We start from the raw sequence: 19,168 nt of genomic DNA, 5'->3' as shown, positions 1-19,168 counted from the left end.
TATATTTTATCGGGTCAATTACCTTATCGATAAGATCGGGAGCTTTGCAATACTGTCGCAGTTGGAAAAAGTCTAGGTGTCGTCAGAACGCGGATTAAAATGTAGTTTCAAAAGTCGTACAATTATCCCAACTTCAAGTAAAATGGCTGCATATGCGAGCGCAAGAGGCAAAATTATTATCAACGCTGCCCAAAACATCCAGAACTAAGCAGCCAAAATGTTAAAACAAACGGTTAATATGCATGCTCATATGATTTTGCCGCAGATGAATTTTTTAATGTACGCTCGACAATGCGCTTTTCGCAACGCTCATGCAAATTACTTGTGAGTCTCCGGGATTTAAAAAAGAATCAATCCTAGACGAAAACTGTAATGTTACATAGTTTGTACGTAAGGAAATACATAAACATTATGGAAATGTGCCAATTTTTCAATTGTAATGAACCAAATTGCGTTTGTTTACTTTTTGTATTTCGATGGTATAGGTCAAGTTTCACAACAATGTATTTCGACTTAAGGCGCTTTTGGACTTAAATAATCATTGATAGCAAAACAAGAAAGAAATGAAAATATGTAGAAAATCCATACATCACCTATTCCTTAAGTACAGTGATAAAGCGTAGCACTGTAGCGAAATGATTTAAAAAAGACGAAAAAATAAATACATATACCGATACTTTGTTTTGATACTGCTCGCAATTCACAACACTGCCAAGCGGCGTTACCTCAAGTTGGCGTCGACAAACATTTAAAGTTTTGTTATCGGGAATATCAAGTTCACAAATATTTGTATATTCATTTGAGAATTTTTTGTGCGTGACGATATCCGTTTAAAAACAATGCCATTCGGTAACTATGAGCTTTATATAGCCACATCTGATCCACTAAAGCAGCGTGTATTTCAGCCAACGAGGGAAATGATCCAATAGCCGCTCGCCTCTCCAAATGCTATTGGAATCTTTCGTCTCCATTCTTGAAGGATGTCATTCCAAAAAAGCGTCCGTCCAAAGCATTCAATCGCAAGCCGCCGACCAAACTGGAATCCGAGGAGGAGGAGTACCACAAATTCGAGCGTGGTCTCCACATTTCTGACTTAGGCCCCAAGTTAAAGGAGACGGATGGACAGCCAAAGCTTAAGTTCGAGCTGGCAGACGACTACAAGAGCTCCAAACACTGCATCTGCATGCGCTCAAACACCGCATACGAGTGCGAACGATGCCATCAGTACTTCTATGGTCGCCTCGCCCAGATTTGTGATCTGCATCCAAATGTATGTGGTCCTCTTAAGGGACAACACCTAAGGATATCCCCTTTGAGGGATTTTATGTAATATGCCACCAAGATAGATATAGCTAGTAACACCAATTGGTGGTTGCCCCATAGGACCGAGTTATACAAAAGATTAGCGAAGGGAACTGTATTTAATAGTACATATTTATAATACGCGTATATATAGATATGCGCTGTTATTTCTTCGATCAGGCATCTCCCTACCCATATCAAATTCTTTATTGTATTGTAAAATCTTATCTTTTTTCTCTTCCTTGCTAGGAGTTTTTCCTTATGGACTTTCGCAATTGTCCATTCTGTAAGGCACCCATTGAGATGATTAAGAAGTCACCTATCAGCTGGGAGACAATACGTAAGATTGAAGAAGCCGAATTGCCCAGTGATGGGGATCTATGATTATGAGTTTGAGACTCAGCTGCATGTTACCTTAAATACATTGTTAAATGTAAAAACAAGTGTATATATATATTTAATATATACTTTTCGGACTTCGGTTAAAAGGGGCTGAGTTTGATTGTCCCTTGGCCCACATGTCAGTATTCATTTTGCAGCTCAACATTTATGTATGATGTGTTAGACAGGAACTGCGGCACGGACATGACCACGATAAACCCTTATAGCCCAGTCTGCAGATTGGCACTGCGGCAGTGACTCGACGCAAAGTGCATGGCATGGATATGCATGAGCTTACAGCTGTTTCCAAAATGGTAGTTGCTTAAAGTTTGCTTTTATAAAAAAAAACTCTTGAATTGGTGCAATATGCAAAAATCATATTTTAAATCCTGTTTACTTTTATGAAATGGATATTTAAATGGCTTATAAGTAAATCTTTTTAAAATATCAATTATTATTTGTATCGTAGAAAGGTCCCTATTTTACTTCCCAGTACTTCAGTTCGCAAGAATTTCCACGTACTAATGGGGTAACTAGACTGCGCTTCTCTCTCAACATGCTGATACATATCAGGTTAGTATATAATAATATGTGAACTTGCATTAAGATATCTGCCATCTTTGCAGTGCAGCGCGAAGTCTCAGCTTGGCACCATTGAAATCAGCGGACAAATTCATGTCACCAGATAACAATTCAATCACTTAAGAGTTCAGCACATTTTGAAATCGCTTTACAATGCCCCATGCCAAGTCTCCATGGGCACATTGTGGTGTCCTCCTTAGTTCTTCGTCCTGCGCTGCTCTGGCTAACTCCTGGTGGTCTGGTAAGTGGCGACGCTTTAGATTGCATTTGCCACGACTTATTTTCAGTTCTTTTCCTCCGTCGTTCTGGCTCCATGCACTGCAGTTTTCCCAACGACTTGGCAAGCCATTCTATGGATTCACTTGTTCTTGGACTTCCACTTGGGGGTTTTCTGCATCCGCATTCTGGTGCTTCTGGCCATGTTAAATCAGCTTGGCTGTGGATCGCAAGAAGCTCTGGCTTAGTCATTGCTGCTTTCGTCCTCGCTTCCTCAGCATTTTGAATGGCACAATGTTCGCAGTTGGTCGCTTTTCATGGGAAGTTTTAATGATATGGATAAGTAATCATTGTAAAGATTAAAGTTTTTATAATTTCCCGAGATGTTGGTCCGTTTATGCAATTCATTTAAAGTTTGCTTAAAGTGTAATTGAACTCATGTGATACGAAGGATGCATCTCTCTTTATATGATAGCTGTATTTGAATGATGTGAAGGATAAACGTCCTTGTCCTTTTTACGGACTGTGTCAACAACTGCAGCCCATGGTTAATTTGTTAATGCTTAAATACGGATCACCGTCTGTATGGCTACATAAACAACATCACTGGCACTTCCTTTCTGTGTCGGCAAGGACACCATCCGGCAGCGACCACCCCTTTTAACCCGTTTCGTTGATGCCAACAGAAAGCGGATTCGGTGCTGGTCGTAGTTTCCATTTCTGCCAGTTGCCTCTGCATGCGAGTGTCTTTTGCCTGTGGGCACTTTGGAATAACTTGGACAATTGCTTTCATGCTGATTTCGTTTCGCTTTGCTCCCCCATTAGACCTTGTTGCTTTTAAACTCATTTCAGTTTCCAGATCAACTTGACCGTGCTTAGTAGCCTAGTTTAAGTATGCCACTTCGAAAATATTCCAATTAGTGTAACAATTTTTTTTTTTTTTAGCTTTTACGCTTGCTCTCTAACTAAGTGAATTTTGTTTAGTACAGGGATGCAAATTGGGAAAGTTTGTGTGCCATAAGCATACATATATGAGTTATTTCTGAAGCCGAAGGACTAAAACAATTTTGCTTAATATAATGTTCTTTTGATTTTCACTTACAATTAAAATCCAAATTGTATTTTCATAGAGTTTATGTGCCTTTTAAAGCTTTTAAGCGATCTAGGTCAGCGATCTTTTGCATCCCGGTTTTGGAATACTGTTGAAAGTCTGTCCGTTGCCCCTTTAAGTCACATGGTTGCATCCATTATGTGACTCCTGGATGCGGCATAGACAAAGTTGGCTTAAGTACGCCGGGCCCGCCTGGCCATTGTGCTCCGTGCCCAGCGTGACTGCTGCATCTGCAGCTGCCCCCTTTCCATTATTGAAGTGTGCACTTCCGCAAAATGGTATTTGGAGCAAGCACATAAGCTTAACCCCTCGGTGCAGTTCCTCTGCCAATAGAAGCTGTGAATTTAGTGGCACTTGCAATTTTATGGCAAACAATGAAAGGGACACCAGACTGAAGGAGCAAAGTGCGCCGATGGGAGATTCGTCCCTCGGCAATGGCTATTTATTTGCATGCCCCACTAATGGCAGCTATTATATATATATATTAGGCTAAACAAGGCTTCTTGAATACTTGCTGGCGTTCGTGGATCCATTTCGATATTACTGTGAATAGAAAAAGAATCTCACTTTTTTCTTTGTACACATGTATATAGATAAACTTACTCCATCTGGAGCCCAGGACGACAGGACAAACGGAATGTTCTGTTAGCGGATCAGGCTCTCCGGCGTGATTCAAGTTGAACCAAATCAATGCACTGCCTTTTTTGGGCTGCACGGCAATCTTAAGTTTTGTGAAAACTGTAGTTCCCCCCAAAGGAATGTCAGATGCCTAAATTAAGGGTGTACAAATAAAATAAACAAGAAAAAATTAAAAAAAAAAAACACTTACGTAGATTAACGCTGTAGCTATGCGATCGCCTCCGAAATCAGCAAAAAAGTCTGGCTGAAAGAATTGTATGCGCTATGTTTCAACTATGTTTCACTAATCTGAGAGCCACTCACAGGTCTTTTGGCCAACTCCACGTAGTCAACATGCTTTCCAAAATGACCACCCAGTCCGTAATTGGTCAGGTACAGGACCATGTTATCGCGCATCTCAAGACCACTCATATCCGCCATCCGCCGATTGATGCTCAAAGTGAAAGGTGCTGTGGTGCCCTGAAAAGCAATCATTTTCACCACTCGGTCCTGTTGCTTTGGATTGCCCTTTTTGTCAAAGTCTACATATGTCCAGCCATCAATCATGGAGCCATTATACATGGCTATGTCTCGCATTGATTTGAATTCGTTTTCATACAGCACGTCGTGATACAGAAGTATCATTGGCTGCACGCTCAGAAACTCCAACTTAAGTGGAGCTAACTTAAGGAACGCAGAGGTGTCCCTATTATAGCGACATATTAGTTCTGGCGAGGATTTCTTTGGCCACTCTCCACGGCAACCTCGCTCCAGCTTGGTTGGTTTGCGCTTCAGTCGGGCTGCTACCTCTTGGAAGATCTTCTCGTCCCCTGATAGGTATTCATCAATTAACTTCTTAACGTTGTCGTAGTTGTCTTCCCGTGTGACCTCTTTGGCCAATCGGTTCCATTCAGACTTCTCTGTCGGAGTGGGCTTACTTTTATCCGAATTTAGGGCTTAAAATGGAATTGAATGGCATTAGTCGGCATCTTCGATTCGTTTATGTTCCGGAAGTGATCTTACATTCTTTCAGCAAGGCCTTGGCATACTTCTTGTATATCCTTTTCCTTTTCAAGCCCAAAACTTTCGCGTAGATCATGCCACGAGGATGTGTGTGAACCCTTAGGGCCATGCGATACCAGTGCGTGGATCCTGAGAATTGAGTTTGATTGTAGTAATAATCACCCAGGGCAACACAATCCGGAGCAGTCAAATGGGAGCTACAAGGAGAATGTCATTGAATATTCTCAAGATTGCATATTAAATTTGCCAACCCACTTTAATTTCTTTCCCATGAGGACACCTTTCGTCAAATCCTCTGCGTGCAGATTGTGAAATTTTTCAATGCGCGTCATACCCTTTAGGGCAACTTTGAGGTCATCGTCAATCGGCGCGGACTTCAACTGCACTTCCATTTCTTTGATTTTCTTCGAAGCTATAGCCAATTTTATATATCTCAGCCATTTGGGCCAATCTTGATTGAGGCGTCTGAGCATGGGAAACGCATTTAGAGGATTGGACACATACTCTTCCTTCTCCTCCAGCGTTGTTAAAGTTACTCGTTTCAGCGAGTCTTGATATCTGAAAATAATATACAATAAAATGTGTCTCATATAATTTATTATATAGTATAATTCATAGCACATTTCAAAAGATTTTTTTTGAATAAAAAATAATTTACCCTACTTACAATTTAATCAGATCTAACTTGGACTGCATTTCCTGAACGTATATATCTAAGTTCGTTTTTAGAGATTCTTCCATTTCCAAAAGTTTCATCATGCTCATCACAGATGTGCTGTATATCATTTTCTCCTCTGACGTTTCATTTCTTTCCTTGCAAAAGTTCTGCGGAACCCAAATGAATACAAGACATATCTGAAGCACGAACCACTTCATCTTGACTTGGGTAGACTAATGCACTGAATTTCTGTTCTATTTATTAGACTAATCAACAATTTCATGGTATATTGGTAATGGCTGATACATTTTTGGTTCCGCCACAAAAAATTCGTTTGTTTAAGATTTGTTTTGGTATCTTTTAACTATGAAACCAAGTAACTATCTTATAATATTGCTCGCATGAAATCTAAAAAAAAACATTTTTTAACTAGAGTTGTATTTACTACGATTTGCATGGGAAGCTAAACATTTGCGGAAACATAGGAACCCACTTTGTGAGCGCTGTAAAAGAAAACTTCCTATATGTAGTACAATCGTACGTATATATGAATAAGCTAACCTACTCCATCTGTCGCCATTGAGAACAGGACACACCGAGTGTAGGCTTCTTATGTCAGGTTTTCCGTCATCATGCAAATTGAACCAGTACAACATGCTGCCTTTTTGTGGGAAGACCGTAACATTAATTTCCGGAAAAACAGTGGCACCTCCTTGTGGAACTTCACTAGCCTGTAAATTGGAATTTTTATATATATTTGAAGGGAAAGCAATCATCTTTACTCACATAAAAAAGAATGCTTGCCAACCTATCTCCCAACGTCGTAATATTTGGAGTTTCAAAACCATCGGACGAGTAGTCAAAGTGCGGTTGGAAATAGGTGCCCAATCCATAGTTCGCGATCTGTAGTTTTTCATCTTTTAAGAAGTTGAATCCTGTCATATCAATTATCCGCTGATTGATGCGCTCCCGAACCAATGAAGTATTTGACCACCAATCATATCGGACAACTGTATCTCTGATTTCTGTGCCATTTCTCTGGCTGGCGTAGCCATTAACCATATTCATCGATTGTCCTTTAAGTTCACGAATCTCCGAATCGTACAGAACTTCGTGATACATTGCCATAAATGGATCCAAACTAATTTCCTCCAATTTTAGAGGAGCCAATCGCAGAAACGTATTCGCAGTGCTTTTGTATCGACACACAAGATTCGTCTTTTGGCGATACAGTCCTCGACAACCAAGTTCACAGTTGGAAGGACTTCTTTTTACCTGATACAGATCTTTCTCTACTTCAACGTCGTTCTGCGGTTCGTTCAGGTCAGACATAATATTATCCAGCTCCTCTTGACTGGCCTGTACCATTATAAAGGCTTCTTCAATGGACTTCGAAGGCTCAGATGTTGTAGAGCCTACAATTAGTTGATATAAGCAAAAGGAGAAAACAATAAAGCCTAGTCTTACCGTATTTGAAGAGGGATTTAATGTATTGGCGATGAAGGTGTTCAGATGGGTCGCCCAAAATCTGAATAAATAATTGTTCGGGATTTTCCAATTCGCGTTTGCAAGCAATTCGATACCATTTGGCTGCTGTCTGATAGTCGCTTTGCTGGTACATCGAATTTCCCATGGCTATGAGGTCGCGATATGTAAGTTGAACGCTGCAGATTCGATTTCGCTAATAATTCTCCAATTTTAATTACTATTCTATATACTTGTACTGAACTCCTTGCAAAACACCTTGTGCCAGATCGTCGATTTTCAAGTCATATATTTTTTCTATGCGTTGAATTCCATGCATGGCCGACAACATGTCCACATCGTTCGGAACCATTTTCACAAGGTCAACCAGAATACTCTGATTTCCTGTATATATAAAAATGTATATTATATAGTATAGTAGAGTATATTAGTATATATTACTACAAAGTATTAATAGAGCTCTATTTCAATTTGATGTTACTAGTTGCTAGTTACTACAAACTAGTTTCTACTTGCTAGTTACTACTTATTAGTTACTACGTACTAGCTACGACTAATACTAGTTTCTAGTTACAACATACCTTCTCCAATGGCTTCTTTAAAGTATTCGTGCCATTTTGGTAAATCCTCGTGCGTGCGTCTTAGCAGTGAAAATGCATTTATGGGATTTGAAACGTATTGCACTTTTTCATTGAGGCTTCGATGTAATTCATAACCCACTGACGACAAGTACCTAAAATTTTTCTTTTACTTGTGATAAAAACAAATTTTAGGTTGTGTTACATTCGAAGTGCTTCGAATTTTTCTCCTAGCTGATCAACTTGGTTTAAAAGGTTATCGGTGAATTTTTCTTCCACTTTGAGCAGTTTCAGAAGTCCCACAGTAGATGAGCTGTATCGTTCTTTTTCCTCAATATCCTCGACACATCCTACAAAACTGTTTAGAACTGCAAAACCAAGCAGAACTGGGAGTAAACTATGATACTTTCTCATTATAACTAAAAAGTATTCACATTTCTTTAAACAATTGTAAGTTCTTCTTGACTTAAATGGATTCTCTAAGGTTATAGTTGGTTGAATTGATTAGTTACGTTTTTTGTTTATTAGCTACCGTTATCTATCGGGTTATTTTATTTTTTTATTGCAAAGTTATTTTATTTTACAAATATTAAGTGCTATTTAAAGTTTTATCTAAAATTATTTAAAACTTTTGGTTACTCTTTGCTTTCTTGTACTGCATAGGTCGTCCATTGTATGCACCTTTTTGTGTGATAACTAAAAAGAAATCTAAATCAATCAAATTTATTTCATTAGATTTCCATTTTTTCATGTACCCCTTTTATTTCCTTGAAGAACTGGGCATTCCAAAGGCTCACTGCGAGGATCAAGTGTGTTATGCCAAAAGAGACAGCTGCCCTTTTGAGGAAAGACGGATATTTTCAACTTTGGAAAAACCATAGCACCACCGAGTTCCACATTGTTAAGCTGGTTAGAAGTAAATATTTTTTGGATAAATAGTTAGTGCAGATTCTATCAATAGGATAGTTTCAATTATAAAATCAAAAGAGAATCTTATATTGCAAAACTAAATGTAACCAATTAAAATTGCACATTGAGTACACTGTACTTACAAAAAATAGTAATGTTCCTTTTAAATATTCCTTCTTATGTTTGTGCGTTCGAGGACCGTTTTTGGATACTATTTGTTGATCTGAATGTTCAAAACTAAGTCGTGTCAATTCGTTTATGCGTTGAAAGATGCGTTTTTCAATAGGATTGACTTCCACCGCGTCAGTATCATTCAAGTGGTTTTTCAACTTATCGATCTCGTCGTCATTAAGAACATCGTGATATATGACAATGTAAGGATCCCAATTTAAAACTTCCTGTTTCAAGGGAGCTAGTTTCAAGAATTCGGTTATGGTGAAATTATAGGTGCAAACATGATTCCTTCGCCTAAGAAACTGGCCACGACATCCAATTTCGTAGTCTGAGGGTTTTGTCTTGTTAACATTCATTTCGTAAACAATTTCATCGTCAGTTTGACTTAGCAACTCATTTAAGAGAGATTTTATATCTGCTAGGCTGGCCTTATTCAGAGCTTCGTAGGATATTTTCTTAGCTTCTGCGATTGTCATCGAAGGATTTGACTTGATCATGCCTATATGGTTGTAAGGGAAAGATTAGATAGGCCTTCTTGACTCATCCTCCTTACCGAATATGAGCATTGATTTGGCGTACAAAGTATACAAATTAACCTTGGGATCTCCAAGAATGCTGTTGATAATCTCGGCATTTCCTTCGGGCTCATGTTTGATGGCCACGCGAAACCACATAGAAGCCCGTTGGTAGTCCTCCCTTTTAAATTTGTGCTCTCCCAAAGCAACACAATCCCGAATAGAAGGCCGAAAGCTAAAAAGTAATCATATTGAATGGATAATAACAAAAAAAAAAATGTTTCCTATACTCATATTGCTTGCCCTGAATACGACCTCTTGCCAACTCAATGGCTTCCAAATCGTAAATCTGTTCAATCCGATGCATTTCTCCCAGTGAATATGCCATATCCTTTTTATCCGGTACCTTGGCTATAATTTCCTCCAAGGCAAACAGTTCCTCTAAAAAAAATTGAATTATTATTTGAGTACGGTATTTTGAGCAATATAAAGTGATCAAGCTAATGCTGTTGTCAATACCACTCATTCATATGAAAATTTAATAAATTCTTTAAAATTGGGATAAATACTCTTACCCATTCCCACGATCTGCTGTGAATAGTTGTGCCATTTCGGTAGATCTTGATGTGTCCGTCTCACTAGACTAAATGCATTAATGGGATTACCGACATATTTCTCTCGATCTTCAAAACTTTGTTGGAATTCGTAGTCAACCGAGTCGATATAACTGTGGATAACATGTGGCATATACAATTGTAAATCATTTACAAAAACATCCTTACGCTTGTAGATTTTTGACTTTTTCGGCCAACTTATTGGTGTATGCCTTAATGTTCGTTATGAAGATTTCCTCCATTTCTAAAAGTTTTAAAAGCCTCGTGATTGAACTATACACACTATTATTTTCGACGTATTCGGATTCGCCGGAGTTATCGCCCATAATTGGACTCCAAAACATAAGAAATATGATCAAACTCCAGAAGCTTTTCATATTGACTGACTTCTTTATTCATCAGTTAGCTAAGTAAATTAAATACGACAAGGGTATACCGTCACTAATACATTTATTTTTTACTTTTATCGTTAGGGAACACGTCACTCCAAATGAACTCTTGGGCTGCAGGGCTTCACAAACAATTGGGGGGCGTAGTGTAACCACTTGGTTATCGCTGAAAGTATATACTCGTAGTTATGTCTGGAGCTGTATAACATTTTCTCATAATACTCACTCCATCGTGAACCCACTAAAACTGGACACACAGAGTGCAGGGATCGTGGATCTGGCGTTGAATCATCGAAAGCATTGAACCAAAACAACGCATTACCTTTTTTCGGCTCCACCGCCACCTTTAAGTCGGGAAATACGGTTTGTCCACCCTGTGAGACTTCTCCAGCCTGCCAGAAAGGAACAACAATCGAAGTTGTCAAATTTTGGAGAAAACATTAATATACTTACATAAAATATAATACTGCCAATTCGATCTCCCAGCGTGTTGTTCACATCCACCTCTTTTAAACGATCTGTATAAAAGTCGTAATGTGGCTTGAAGTACCCACCCACTCCAAAATTGGCCAATTGTATGGCTGGAAATTCTTCCAGTTTGAAGCCCGTCATGTCGGAAATGCGTTGATTAATTCGCTTACTAAACGAAGATTCCTTCCTTATCCAATAGACGCGGGAAACAATCTCCTTAGGATCTCCCAAGCTAGTCCACCCATTCTCCATTTCTGTAATTTCACCTTTCATTTCTTCAATGTCTTTATCGCTAATCACTTCGTGAAACATCACAATGTAAGGATCCCGGCTTATTTCCTCCATTTTCAAGGGTGCTAGTTTTAGAAAAGCGTTTGTACTCGAGTTGTAACGGCAGACGAGGTTGGACTTCTTGGGAAAGAGTCCACGACATCCAAGATTATGGTCAGTGGGAGGTGTTGTGGAGTCATCATTAATCCATTGCTTTAATTCTGAACTGATCAGTTGTTCCAAATCCATTAGTTTGGCATCTTGTAATTGGCTATTGGCCATGTCATCAATGGTCTCATTAGTCAGTCCTTGATTGGACAAATAAATGCCTGGGACGAAAACGTGATTAAGAAATGACGGCATTAATTTTGCCTTAACTTAATATAATTTACTTACTTCGTTTGGCTACAGCTGTTGCAAAGCCTTTCAATTCAATTTCCTTTAATCTATTCATAATCTCCAAACTACCATCTGTGCTTAACTTTAATGCTTCTTGAAACCACAAAAGTGATCGCTTAAACTCGCCGATTTCAAATTTATGGTAAGCCAAAGCCAAACAGTCCCGAAATAAAAGTCTATAGCTAGTTTCCAATAAAGAGTACAAATATTTTTAATACGTCTCAAATATAATGATTTCAGTTAGTAGTAGTAGTTTTTGGACTTACTTAAATTCTGTCCTTTGAAGAAGTCCTTTTGCTATATCCTTTGGTTGGAGATCATAGGTTGTCTCTATGCGGTGCATCGCTTTAAGTTTTTCATTCATATCAAAGGATTCAGGGGCTGCACTCACGATATCCTGCATCGCAGTGAGTTGTTCAAGGCCCAAAGGCTTTTGGGTGTAGTTTTGCAATTTTGGCCAATCCTGATTTAGTCTTCTGATGAGTCCAAACGCATTTAACGGATTGGAAACGAACTTCTCCCTTTCATTGTGGGTTTTGTGATTGGGTCGCTTCAGGGCATCTAGGAAACTAGGAAACATGTTATGAGTGCTGCGAATGTGTAATTACTGGTGAAAGTTCAACTCACATATTTAGATTGTCCACTTTCTCCTGCAAGATGTTGGCATAGATCGAAAAATTCACCATAAACTCTTGCTCCATCTTTAAGAGCTTAACTAGCCCCAAAACTGAGGAGCTGTAGTATTTTCTATTTAAGAAATCATTAGGGTCCGTAGAATGAATTGATTGAACTAGAATAAGCACAGCAGCGGCTCTCACAACATTCAACATTCTCTAGCAGCTTTTGAAAACACTGTAAAAGCAATCACATCAAGACAACATGGATTAGGTTATTGAAATTATTTATTTAACGCTCTAAATTTCATGCTTTGGTCATGCGATTTAAATTTCCGGCCTGTTGTACAAGGTCTGGAGAACATTTGAGGTCTTTCGTGTAACCATTTGACGAGTGCTTCAAAGAGTATTTAATTATTACTTCAAAAATGTTCATTTTTGATTGAAAGCTAACTTACTCCATTTTGAGCCCACTACCACAGGACATGATACGTGCAAAAGATCTTGGTTAGGCTGCATTCTATGGTCCAGGTTTCTCCAAACCAAAGCGCTGCCTTTTTGTGGCCAAATTGTGAGATTTAAGTTTGGAAAAGCCAAGGCACCACCTTGAGCCACATCGTTCATCTAAAATATTGCCAAAAATATTAGTTCAGAAAAAATCCCATTCCATATTATATATACTACATAGATATACTTACAAAAAACATTATGCTCGTTAAGCGATCGCCAAGTTCCGCCTGAAAGATAAGAATTATTTTATCATCGATTCATTTGTGTTTTTCTTTTTATCCAGCATACCGTTTGATCCTGCAATTCTATATTGTCAGTATGGAAATTTCTAAACCCACAGATACCGTAGTTATCTATCTGAAAATCCGTGTCCTCTTGCACGTCCTCTCCTGTCATGTCCTTAATTCGCAGGCTTAGAGGGCTCTGGTGATCCTCGCGAATTTTGGCGAACTTTAGGTTATAGTCAATAGCATAGAGAATTCGCAAAGGACTCTTTAGTGAAGGCAGTGAAATATTTTTGACTTTTGAGATCTCGCTGTCATAGATCACATCATGATACAAAACAATATGCGGCTTCAAACTAAGCGTTTCCACCTTAAGCGGAGCAATCCTAAGGAATTCAGACGTGTTCTTTTCGTAGTGACAGCTGAGATGTTGGCTGGTCTGCCCAACTCTTAGACAACCAGTAACATCGAACCATGGTGTTATGATAAACTAATTATGGAAAAACATTAAGTTTCCTTAATATTTACACAAAAAATTACAACTTACCGTGGGATCAGGAACATCGATTTTTCCTACCTCATAAATATCTTTGCGAAGCAACCAGAGAGTAGCGTCTAAATCAGCGACGTCCTGCAGGACTTTCCATGCGGCTTTGCGAAAACCTTTTTAGGGCTAATTATTTATCTTGTAAATGGTTAGTGCCACAAAACTAACCTACCTTTAGTTACCAAAACTGAGGTGTAATTTATGTATAAATCAGGCAGCCTAAAATCAAATACCTCCCTATAGACCTGTCCATCTCGATCGTCATTGTAGTGATCTACAGCAGCTTTGAACCAATTTAAGGCATACTTATCGTAATTAAAATTCATACACGCGTTGGCCAAAGCCTGACAGTTAAGTGTGGTCAAGCTGGCACTGTAAACAAGATTTCGCAATCAACCTGATAAGATTCTGGTAAACTTATTACCCACTTGTATTGCTGTCCCATCAGTAATCCATTGGCTATGTCACTTGGCTGTAGATTGTAGAATTGTTGCAGTGAGATTATTCCGCCGATGGCATCGTTAAGATCATTATCGCTTGGCTGGGCTTCCTCCAAGCCAGTTTCAATAGCTTGAAGGTGTTCCAAGCCAACTTGATTCAACATCAATAGCTCGGCTTGGGTCCAATCCTCGTGCAGCCGTCGAATGAGGGAAAATGCATTGAGGGGATGAGCAACGAACTCTTCTGGGTTCCTTCGGGAAATCTCTCGTTTGGATTGTACTTCTTGTAGCAAACTGAAAATTGGATACACTGAAATGAAATATTTTTACAACTTATCCCCCAACCTCTCCATCAGATCGATTTTATTCTTCAGGGCTGCAGTGTAGCTCTCCATTTCGCTGATGAAAAAACCCTCCAAGTCCACAAGCTCTTTCATTCCAGCTATGGACATTGCAGAATTTGTAATTTCACAAAGGCCTATTGGAGGACCAAGTGAAATTAGGCAGATTGATAGGATGATAAACATGACTATTTCAGTTGGGAGTATACAAATTACTGACTTACCTATTCCCGTTCATAAATAGCACGTCAATTGTGTGTTAAGGTATAACAAATGCATTTGTCAGGGAAGTTTTATTACCTACACTTGGTAAGTTGCAAACACTATTAGTTGTCGTGTTTAGTTAACGAGATAAATGACCGATAATTTTAGGCAGACAAGAAACTATGATATGTGATTATCACAAGTCAAACTATAGGCACGTGCTTTTTAACAACTTTTTATTTTAAAATATATACTTATTTGAATGGCTTAATTTTCTAAAGGAAAGGCAAGGTGCTGGATATTTCCTTTTTACGACATTTGCACCATAAAATGGATTTTTAAATTTTTTTATTTTTTAATGGCCTTAATACAAGAGAAAAGCTATATGAACTACATTTACTAATATCTGTTAAAATGTATTTATTGCATCTGGATGAGACTTCAATTGACAAATACTAGAAGGATATTAGTTCTGAGTTGTTTGAGGCCGTTATAAATTCGCTTTGAGATATGCCGAGAAAGCATTGATTGGGGCTAATCCCACATTATTGGCTAGTACAGATTCCCAGATATTAAAACTTGAGTTCAATAGCCGAGATACTCAAAACAGAGAAAGCAAACAAATATCTATTAAAGTTTGCATGTCGCATGGCAATGGAATTTCATATTTCTACAACTAGTTTCAGTGAAAGTGGAGGAGGTATTAAACTTGAATCTGCCTATTAGAATATTTCACAATCTCATCCAAATTAATGAAATCTAAAGGCAGCAAGTTTTACGCATCATTAGAACAGTAAATTGAATATTTCTCTCATCTGTGCACTTGCAAGACAATTTGATTGGGTCATAATACGGATGAAAGGTTATTAGGGAAATAATTAACGGGTAATGAATGTCACAGGTCTAAGTGTCTCGGAGTCTGACGAGCTGCAAATAAGTAACTATGGCATTGGTGACTGTGACTATGAGCACCAAGACTCTTCAGACAAACTGGATAGCGACTTTTACTGCCAGATACTGTTGCTAATTAATTTGTTTTATCTAAGCAACGTGCAGGTGGGCCGTGAAATGATTTTTCTATTTCTAGATCTGCGAGTTCAGGCTCATTAATAAAATAGCTTAGTTCTAAACTTTTATTATGATTATCTTAATAAATTTATGATAATTTTTTTATTTTCACTATACTATTTAAAATCTCTGTTCATTTTTAAAATGTAAAAGAAAATTTTACTAAGAATGTTTATATTGTATACTTGCATTAACATATCAACCATGAAGCATTACAAATTAAGGCTAATGAGACTAAATATATATACGATATGCTTTGGCCTGCAATAATTAGTTTAAACAAGTTAATGTCTTGGTTAGAATGCTGTTTCATTTTGTAGTTGTAACTGCCTGCCTTGGTTTTCAAGTTAAGGGAGAAGTTGTATCTGCTCCCGAATCTTATGATTTTGCAATATCCTCGGAGTCGCAGTTGTCATTGCTAAAGTTGAAAGAAACACATGTCAACAATCTTCAGAGCTATAAAAAAGTTTTAAAGAAGCACTTACAGAAAATTAGGCGGTATGTTTAGAAAAGAAATTAAGTATAATTATCTAATTGTATTGCCTTACAGAGCCATAAGGCAATCAGAAGAACTGTTGAAATCGACTAAAACCTCCCCGCGTAATTTAATTTATGGATATAAGGTTCTGAGGCACCTTCACAATGATTGGCCCCAATATTTCAGACTATTAAAGAAAGATCTAGGTCTTGAACAGATTGCGGTCTCTCAGATGTTATTAACACAGCAACCAACATCTGTGGACTTCGAAGAATCAATGGGTGCTATGCATAGACTTCAAACTGTTTACAATTTGGACTCCTATGCCATGACTGAAGGCTTTATAGATGACAAAGATAAGAAGTAAGATCTACTGTCATCCACATACATATATTATTTTCAATATTTGCAGCATTAGAAATTGGAGTGCTGATGAGTGCCTAATGCTCGGTCTGATGTATCTATTCCTAAAAGATTACAACCAATCGGAGAATTGGTTGGAATTGGCTCTATATCATTACGATGATAATGTCAGTCCAGAAGTTCTTAAAATTAAACTTTGGAACTACCCGAACCTGTTGGAATCCCTAGTGGAGGCCAACAAGGGACTTGGTAATATTCGTCGTTGTATAAGAAGAAAAAATGTATTAATCTTATAACATATTTTTTTATAGGTCACTATTTCGAAGCTAAAAAGTATGCGAATGAGCTGCTCTCAATCAATCCCAATCACACTTATATGCTGACACAACTGCCAAAGCTAAAACATTTGCAATCGAATCCTGCCAAACTCACAAAACCGAAGAAAGTGTTCCAGCTGCAGAAAGAAATATGCTCAAAACGCTATAGGAGGAAATCAGGAGTTCTTGTATGTCGCTATGTGGATTGGACACCATTCCTTAAACTGGCACCCTTAAAAATGGAGGAGTTGTCCATGAAACCCTATATCAGTATTTTTTACGGATTCCTTGGTCAAAAGGACATAGAAGTTTTAAAGAATGTATCCAGACCAAAACTTCAACGAATCGAACATTTATCAGGGAATTGCAGTTGCAAAATCGGAAATCTTTCTACTTCTTTACATGATGTTGTACGCAAAGTAAATGAATTAATTCTTGGTATTACTGGATTTCCATTGAAGGGAAATCAAATGCTAGAAGTTATAAATTATGGTATTGCTGGGAACTACAATCCCGAAGAGCCCAAGATCCACAACAAAGCAAATGCTTTCATCTTTGTAAGTATATATTTATTGACAGTTTATATTACATATTTTATTATTTTCCTTAAAATATTTAGTTGAGCAATGCTGGAAAGGGCGGAGAAATAGTTTTTCCTTCTCGCCATTTAAAAGTCAGACCTCGAAAGGGTTCAATGTTAGTTTGGGAAAATCTCAAAAAAAGTCTTATTTATCATCAGTGTCCAATTCTAAAGGGAAATATGTGGGGTAAGTGTGCATGGAATATATTTATTATATCCACAACGCATTTTTATCTTTTTCTTTTAGTGGCTAACAAAGTGTTAAACTGACGTTTGTACTTCATAATTTATGTACTCTTGGAAGGCGATTTTCCATTTATTTCAAGTTAAGCACTTGACACTTTCTGAGTTATTGCGAAAGTCTGCTAGATGTATTTTATATTTATGTGAATTGGATCCAACGAAAACGTGAACTTTACGATTTTAAAATAATATATTTTCTTATTTAATAAAGTAAATGTTAATTAAGAATACAATATTAAATTGTAGGTAGGATACTGATGGATTAATGATTATGGAGAGAACTCTTGAAAGAACTCTTATTGTGTAAAGAGTGTGTGAAAGTTTCATATATTTATTCATTTTATTTTTGGGATCATTATGTGCCTTCTATGTTATTCCATCTTGATTGCCTTTCGGGTGATATATTTCTAAAGCAAACATATGGTGCTGCCGTACTGGGGCCAACTTTTAATGTGTCTACCATAAACAAAATTCGAATGGCTCGAGTGGCATATACGTTCGTCTGAATTATAATGACGTGACACTTAAACCATAAAAATGGCAAATTTACACTTGTGTTCTTGTGCGACTGGGAGTGTGTCCAATGAATGGATGGATTTATACGACCTCCGCGTGTGTCTGAGCTTTTGGAGCTGATTCTCATTCGGATTCGGATTGTCGGGCCGCAGCTGGCTGCCTTTGTCTTTGTCTGCCACGATTTTCGTTGCAATCAATTCCCCTTGAATAAACAAATCACTTACGGGTCCTGTCTGCGTCGAGATGAGCTGAAGTATGACTGCGCCAGACCGTGGAAAATCAAATGTACAAGCATGTGATAATCGTATGCGGATTAAAATGGTTTTGCCGAACAATCTTTGGCATTAAAAAGCAATTTATGCTAATAACATCCATTTGACGAGTCGTCAATTTGGCATTTGTCTGCTGTCTTGTTTTCAGGATATCCCTTCTTATATACTCACATTCGTATGTTGTAATCCCAAGCTTAATCACATCTAAGGCCTGCCAAAAATTAATTTCTATCTTTGCCTCTTGATTGCCTGGCATGTTGTGTGCCGAGCCATTTGGATTTGAATTCGAAATTTTCATTCATACGCGTATTAAAATTTATACATTCGCATGGATGGCTTACTCTATTTCATCCGTGGATCTGCGCCACTGCACCCAATCTGTATTCATAAAAATGAAGCTGAAGAATTCCCGTGGTTGGCTGGACTTATTGTCCATTTGGCTATTGTGAAAAATGAAAAAGCTAAACGTATTGCAACCAGAAGCTGTTTTATTAAAATTGACTATGATACAGTGTGTACCTGAAAACTTTTTTAGGTTTCTGTGCTAGCAGAAGGTTGAAATAAAAAATTTTTTTGTGCAAAAATATTCGTTATTTTTTAAGCAGCTTACACGGCAAATGTGAATTTAGTCTCTTAATTTAAATCAATGAGAAGCTTGTTCATTGAGAACTCACTTATTGAAACACGAAATCCCAAACAATTGTCCTGACTTACATGCCCTGCAAACCAGACAGAATAACCATTTGAATTCGTGCA

At 37.9% G+C, this 19,168-nt stretch overlaps 7 protein-coding genes across 11 annotated transcripts; 2 read left to right on the top strand and 5 right to left on the bottom strand.

Annotated features, from left to right (window-relative positions):
• Positions 1 to 53: 53 nt before the first annotated feature.
• On the top strand, positions 54 to 17,847 carry CG4174 (uncharacterized protein). 3 transcript variants are annotated; one of them, NM_001038942.3, is made up of 12 exons: positions 54 to 386; positions 486 to 849; positions 906 to 1,270; positions 1,552 to 1,997; positions 2,153 to 2,256; positions 2,310 to 2,506; positions 15,944 to 16,141; positions 16,194 to 16,484; positions 16,534 to 16,733; positions 16,796 to 17,358; positions 17,421 to 17,568; positions 17,629 to 17,847. In NM_001038942.3, the coding sequence occupies exons 7-12, from the start codon at positions 15,945 to 15,947 to the stop codon at positions 17,649 to 17,651; spliced, it is 1,422 nt and encodes a 473-aa protein (NP_001034031.2). In that variant the 5' UTR covers positions 54 to 386; positions 486 to 849; positions 906 to 1,270; positions 1,552 to 1,997; positions 2,153 to 2,256; positions 2,310 to 2,506; position 15,944; the 3' UTR covers positions 17,652 to 17,847. The 3 variants fall into 3 exon arrangements, with proteins under 3 accessions (NP_001034031.2, NP_001034032.2, NP_730342.2); NM_001038943.3 differs by lacking the exon at positions 2,310 to 2,506; NM_168768.2 differs by lacking the exons at positions 54 to 386; positions 486 to 849; positions 906 to 1,270; ... (1 more) ...; positions 2,153 to 2,256; positions 2,310 to 2,506 and having other exon boundaries at positions 15,933 to 16,141.
• Positions 54 to 17,847, top strand: CG13380 (uncharacterized protein). Of its 3 annotated transcripts, NM_001300176.1 has the most exons (12): positions 54 to 386; positions 486 to 849; positions 906 to 1,270; positions 1,552 to 1,997; positions 2,153 to 2,256; positions 2,310 to 2,506; positions 15,944 to 16,141; positions 16,194 to 16,484; positions 16,534 to 16,733; positions 16,796 to 17,358; positions 17,421 to 17,568; positions 17,629 to 17,847. In NM_001300176.1, exons 2-4 carry the CDS (start codon positions 840 to 842, stop codon positions 1,684 to 1,686), a joined length of 510 nt encoding a protein of 169 aa, NP_001287105.1. In that variant the 5' UTR covers positions 54 to 386; positions 486 to 839; the 3' UTR covers positions 1,687 to 1,997; positions 2,153 to 2,256; positions 2,310 to 2,506; positions 15,944 to 16,141; positions 16,194 to 16,484; positions 16,534 to 16,733; positions 16,796 to 17,358; positions 17,421 to 17,568; positions 17,629 to 17,847. The 3 variants fall into 3 exon arrangements, with proteins under 3 accessions (NP_001287105.1, NP_001034030.1, NP_001262016.1); NM_001038941.3 differs by lacking the exon at positions 2,310 to 2,506; NM_001275087.1 differs by lacking the exons at positions 54 to 386; positions 2,153 to 2,256; positions 2,310 to 2,506; ... (4 more) ...; positions 17,421 to 17,568; positions 17,629 to 17,847 and having other exon boundaries at positions 712 to 849; positions 1,552 to 1,775.
• Positions 3,993 to 6,097, bottom strand: CG32199 (uncharacterized protein). The gene is made up of 7 exons (NM_168770.2): positions 5,901 to 6,097; positions 5,489 to 5,791; positions 5,234 to 5,430; positions 4,535 to 5,166; positions 4,422 to 4,475; positions 4,196 to 4,361; positions 3,993 to 4,135 (listed from the first exon to the last, which is right to left on the bottom strand). Exons 1-7 carry the CDS (start codon positions 6,017 to 6,019, stop codon positions 4,077 to 4,079), a joined length of 1,530 nt encoding a protein of 509 aa, NP_730347.1. The 5' UTR covers positions 6,020 to 6,097; the 3' UTR covers positions 3,993 to 4,076.
• Positions 6,135 to 8,377, bottom strand: CG32201 (uncharacterized protein). The gene is made up of 7 exons (NM_168769.2): positions 8,160 to 8,377; positions 7,958 to 8,109; positions 7,610 to 7,760; positions 7,359 to 7,555; positions 6,678 to 7,306; positions 6,457 to 6,622; positions 6,135 to 6,394 (listed from the first exon to the last, which is right to left on the bottom strand). The coding sequence occupies exons 1-7, from the start codon at positions 8,366 to 8,368 to the stop codon at positions 6,336 to 6,338; spliced, it is 1,563 nt and encodes a 520-aa protein (NP_730346.2). The 5' UTR covers positions 8,369 to 8,377; the 3' UTR covers positions 6,135 to 6,335.
• CG18231 (uncharacterized protein) lies at positions 8,485 to 10,535 on the bottom strand. The gene is made up of 7 exons (NM_140788.2): positions 10,335 to 10,535; positions 10,128 to 10,279; positions 9,843 to 9,993; positions 9,591 to 9,787; positions 9,007 to 9,536; positions 8,710 to 8,860; positions 8,485 to 8,650 (listed from the first exon to the last, which is right to left on the bottom strand). The coding sequence occupies exons 1-7, from the start codon at positions 10,490 to 10,492 to the stop codon at positions 8,577 to 8,579; spliced, it is 1,413 nt and encodes a 470-aa protein (NP_649045.2). The 5' UTR covers positions 10,493 to 10,535; the 3' UTR covers positions 8,485 to 8,576.
• Positions 10,648 to 12,525, bottom strand: CG18233 (uncharacterized protein; the record flags this gene model as incomplete). The annotated part of the gene is made up of 6 exons (NM_140787.2): positions 10,648 to 10,721; positions 10,782 to 10,947; positions 11,009 to 11,625; positions 11,693 to 11,877; positions 11,962 to 12,264; positions 12,323 to 12,525. 6 exons carry the CDS (start codon positions 12,523 to 12,525, stop codon positions 10,648 to 10,650), a joined length of 1,548 nt encoding a protein of 515 aa, NP_649044.3.
• On the bottom strand, positions 12,582 to 14,572 carry CG18234 (uncharacterized protein). Its single transcript, NM_140786.2, has 8 exons — positions 14,376 to 14,572; positions 14,019 to 14,324; positions 13,763 to 13,962; positions 13,591 to 13,706; positions 13,108 to 13,533; positions 13,008 to 13,046; positions 12,768 to 12,933; positions 12,582 to 12,706 (listed from the first exon to the last, which is right to left on the bottom strand). The coding sequence occupies exons 1-8, from the start codon at positions 14,555 to 14,557 to the stop codon at positions 12,594 to 12,596; spliced, it is 1,548 nt and encodes a 515-aa protein (NP_649043.3). The 5' UTR covers positions 14,558 to 14,572; the 3' UTR covers positions 12,582 to 12,593.
• Positions 17,848 to 19,168: the final 1,321 nt, after the last annotated feature.

The sequence above is a fragment of the Drosophila melanogaster genome, chromosome 3L (assembly GCF_000001215.4).
Source record: "Drosophila melanogaster chromosome 3L".
Taxonomy (NCBI): Eukaryota; Metazoa; Arthropoda; class Insecta; order Diptera; family Drosophilidae; genus Drosophila; species Drosophila melanogaster.
Note: the sequence above shows the minus strand (reverse complement) of the source record. Positions and strands in the feature narration are given on the sequence as shown.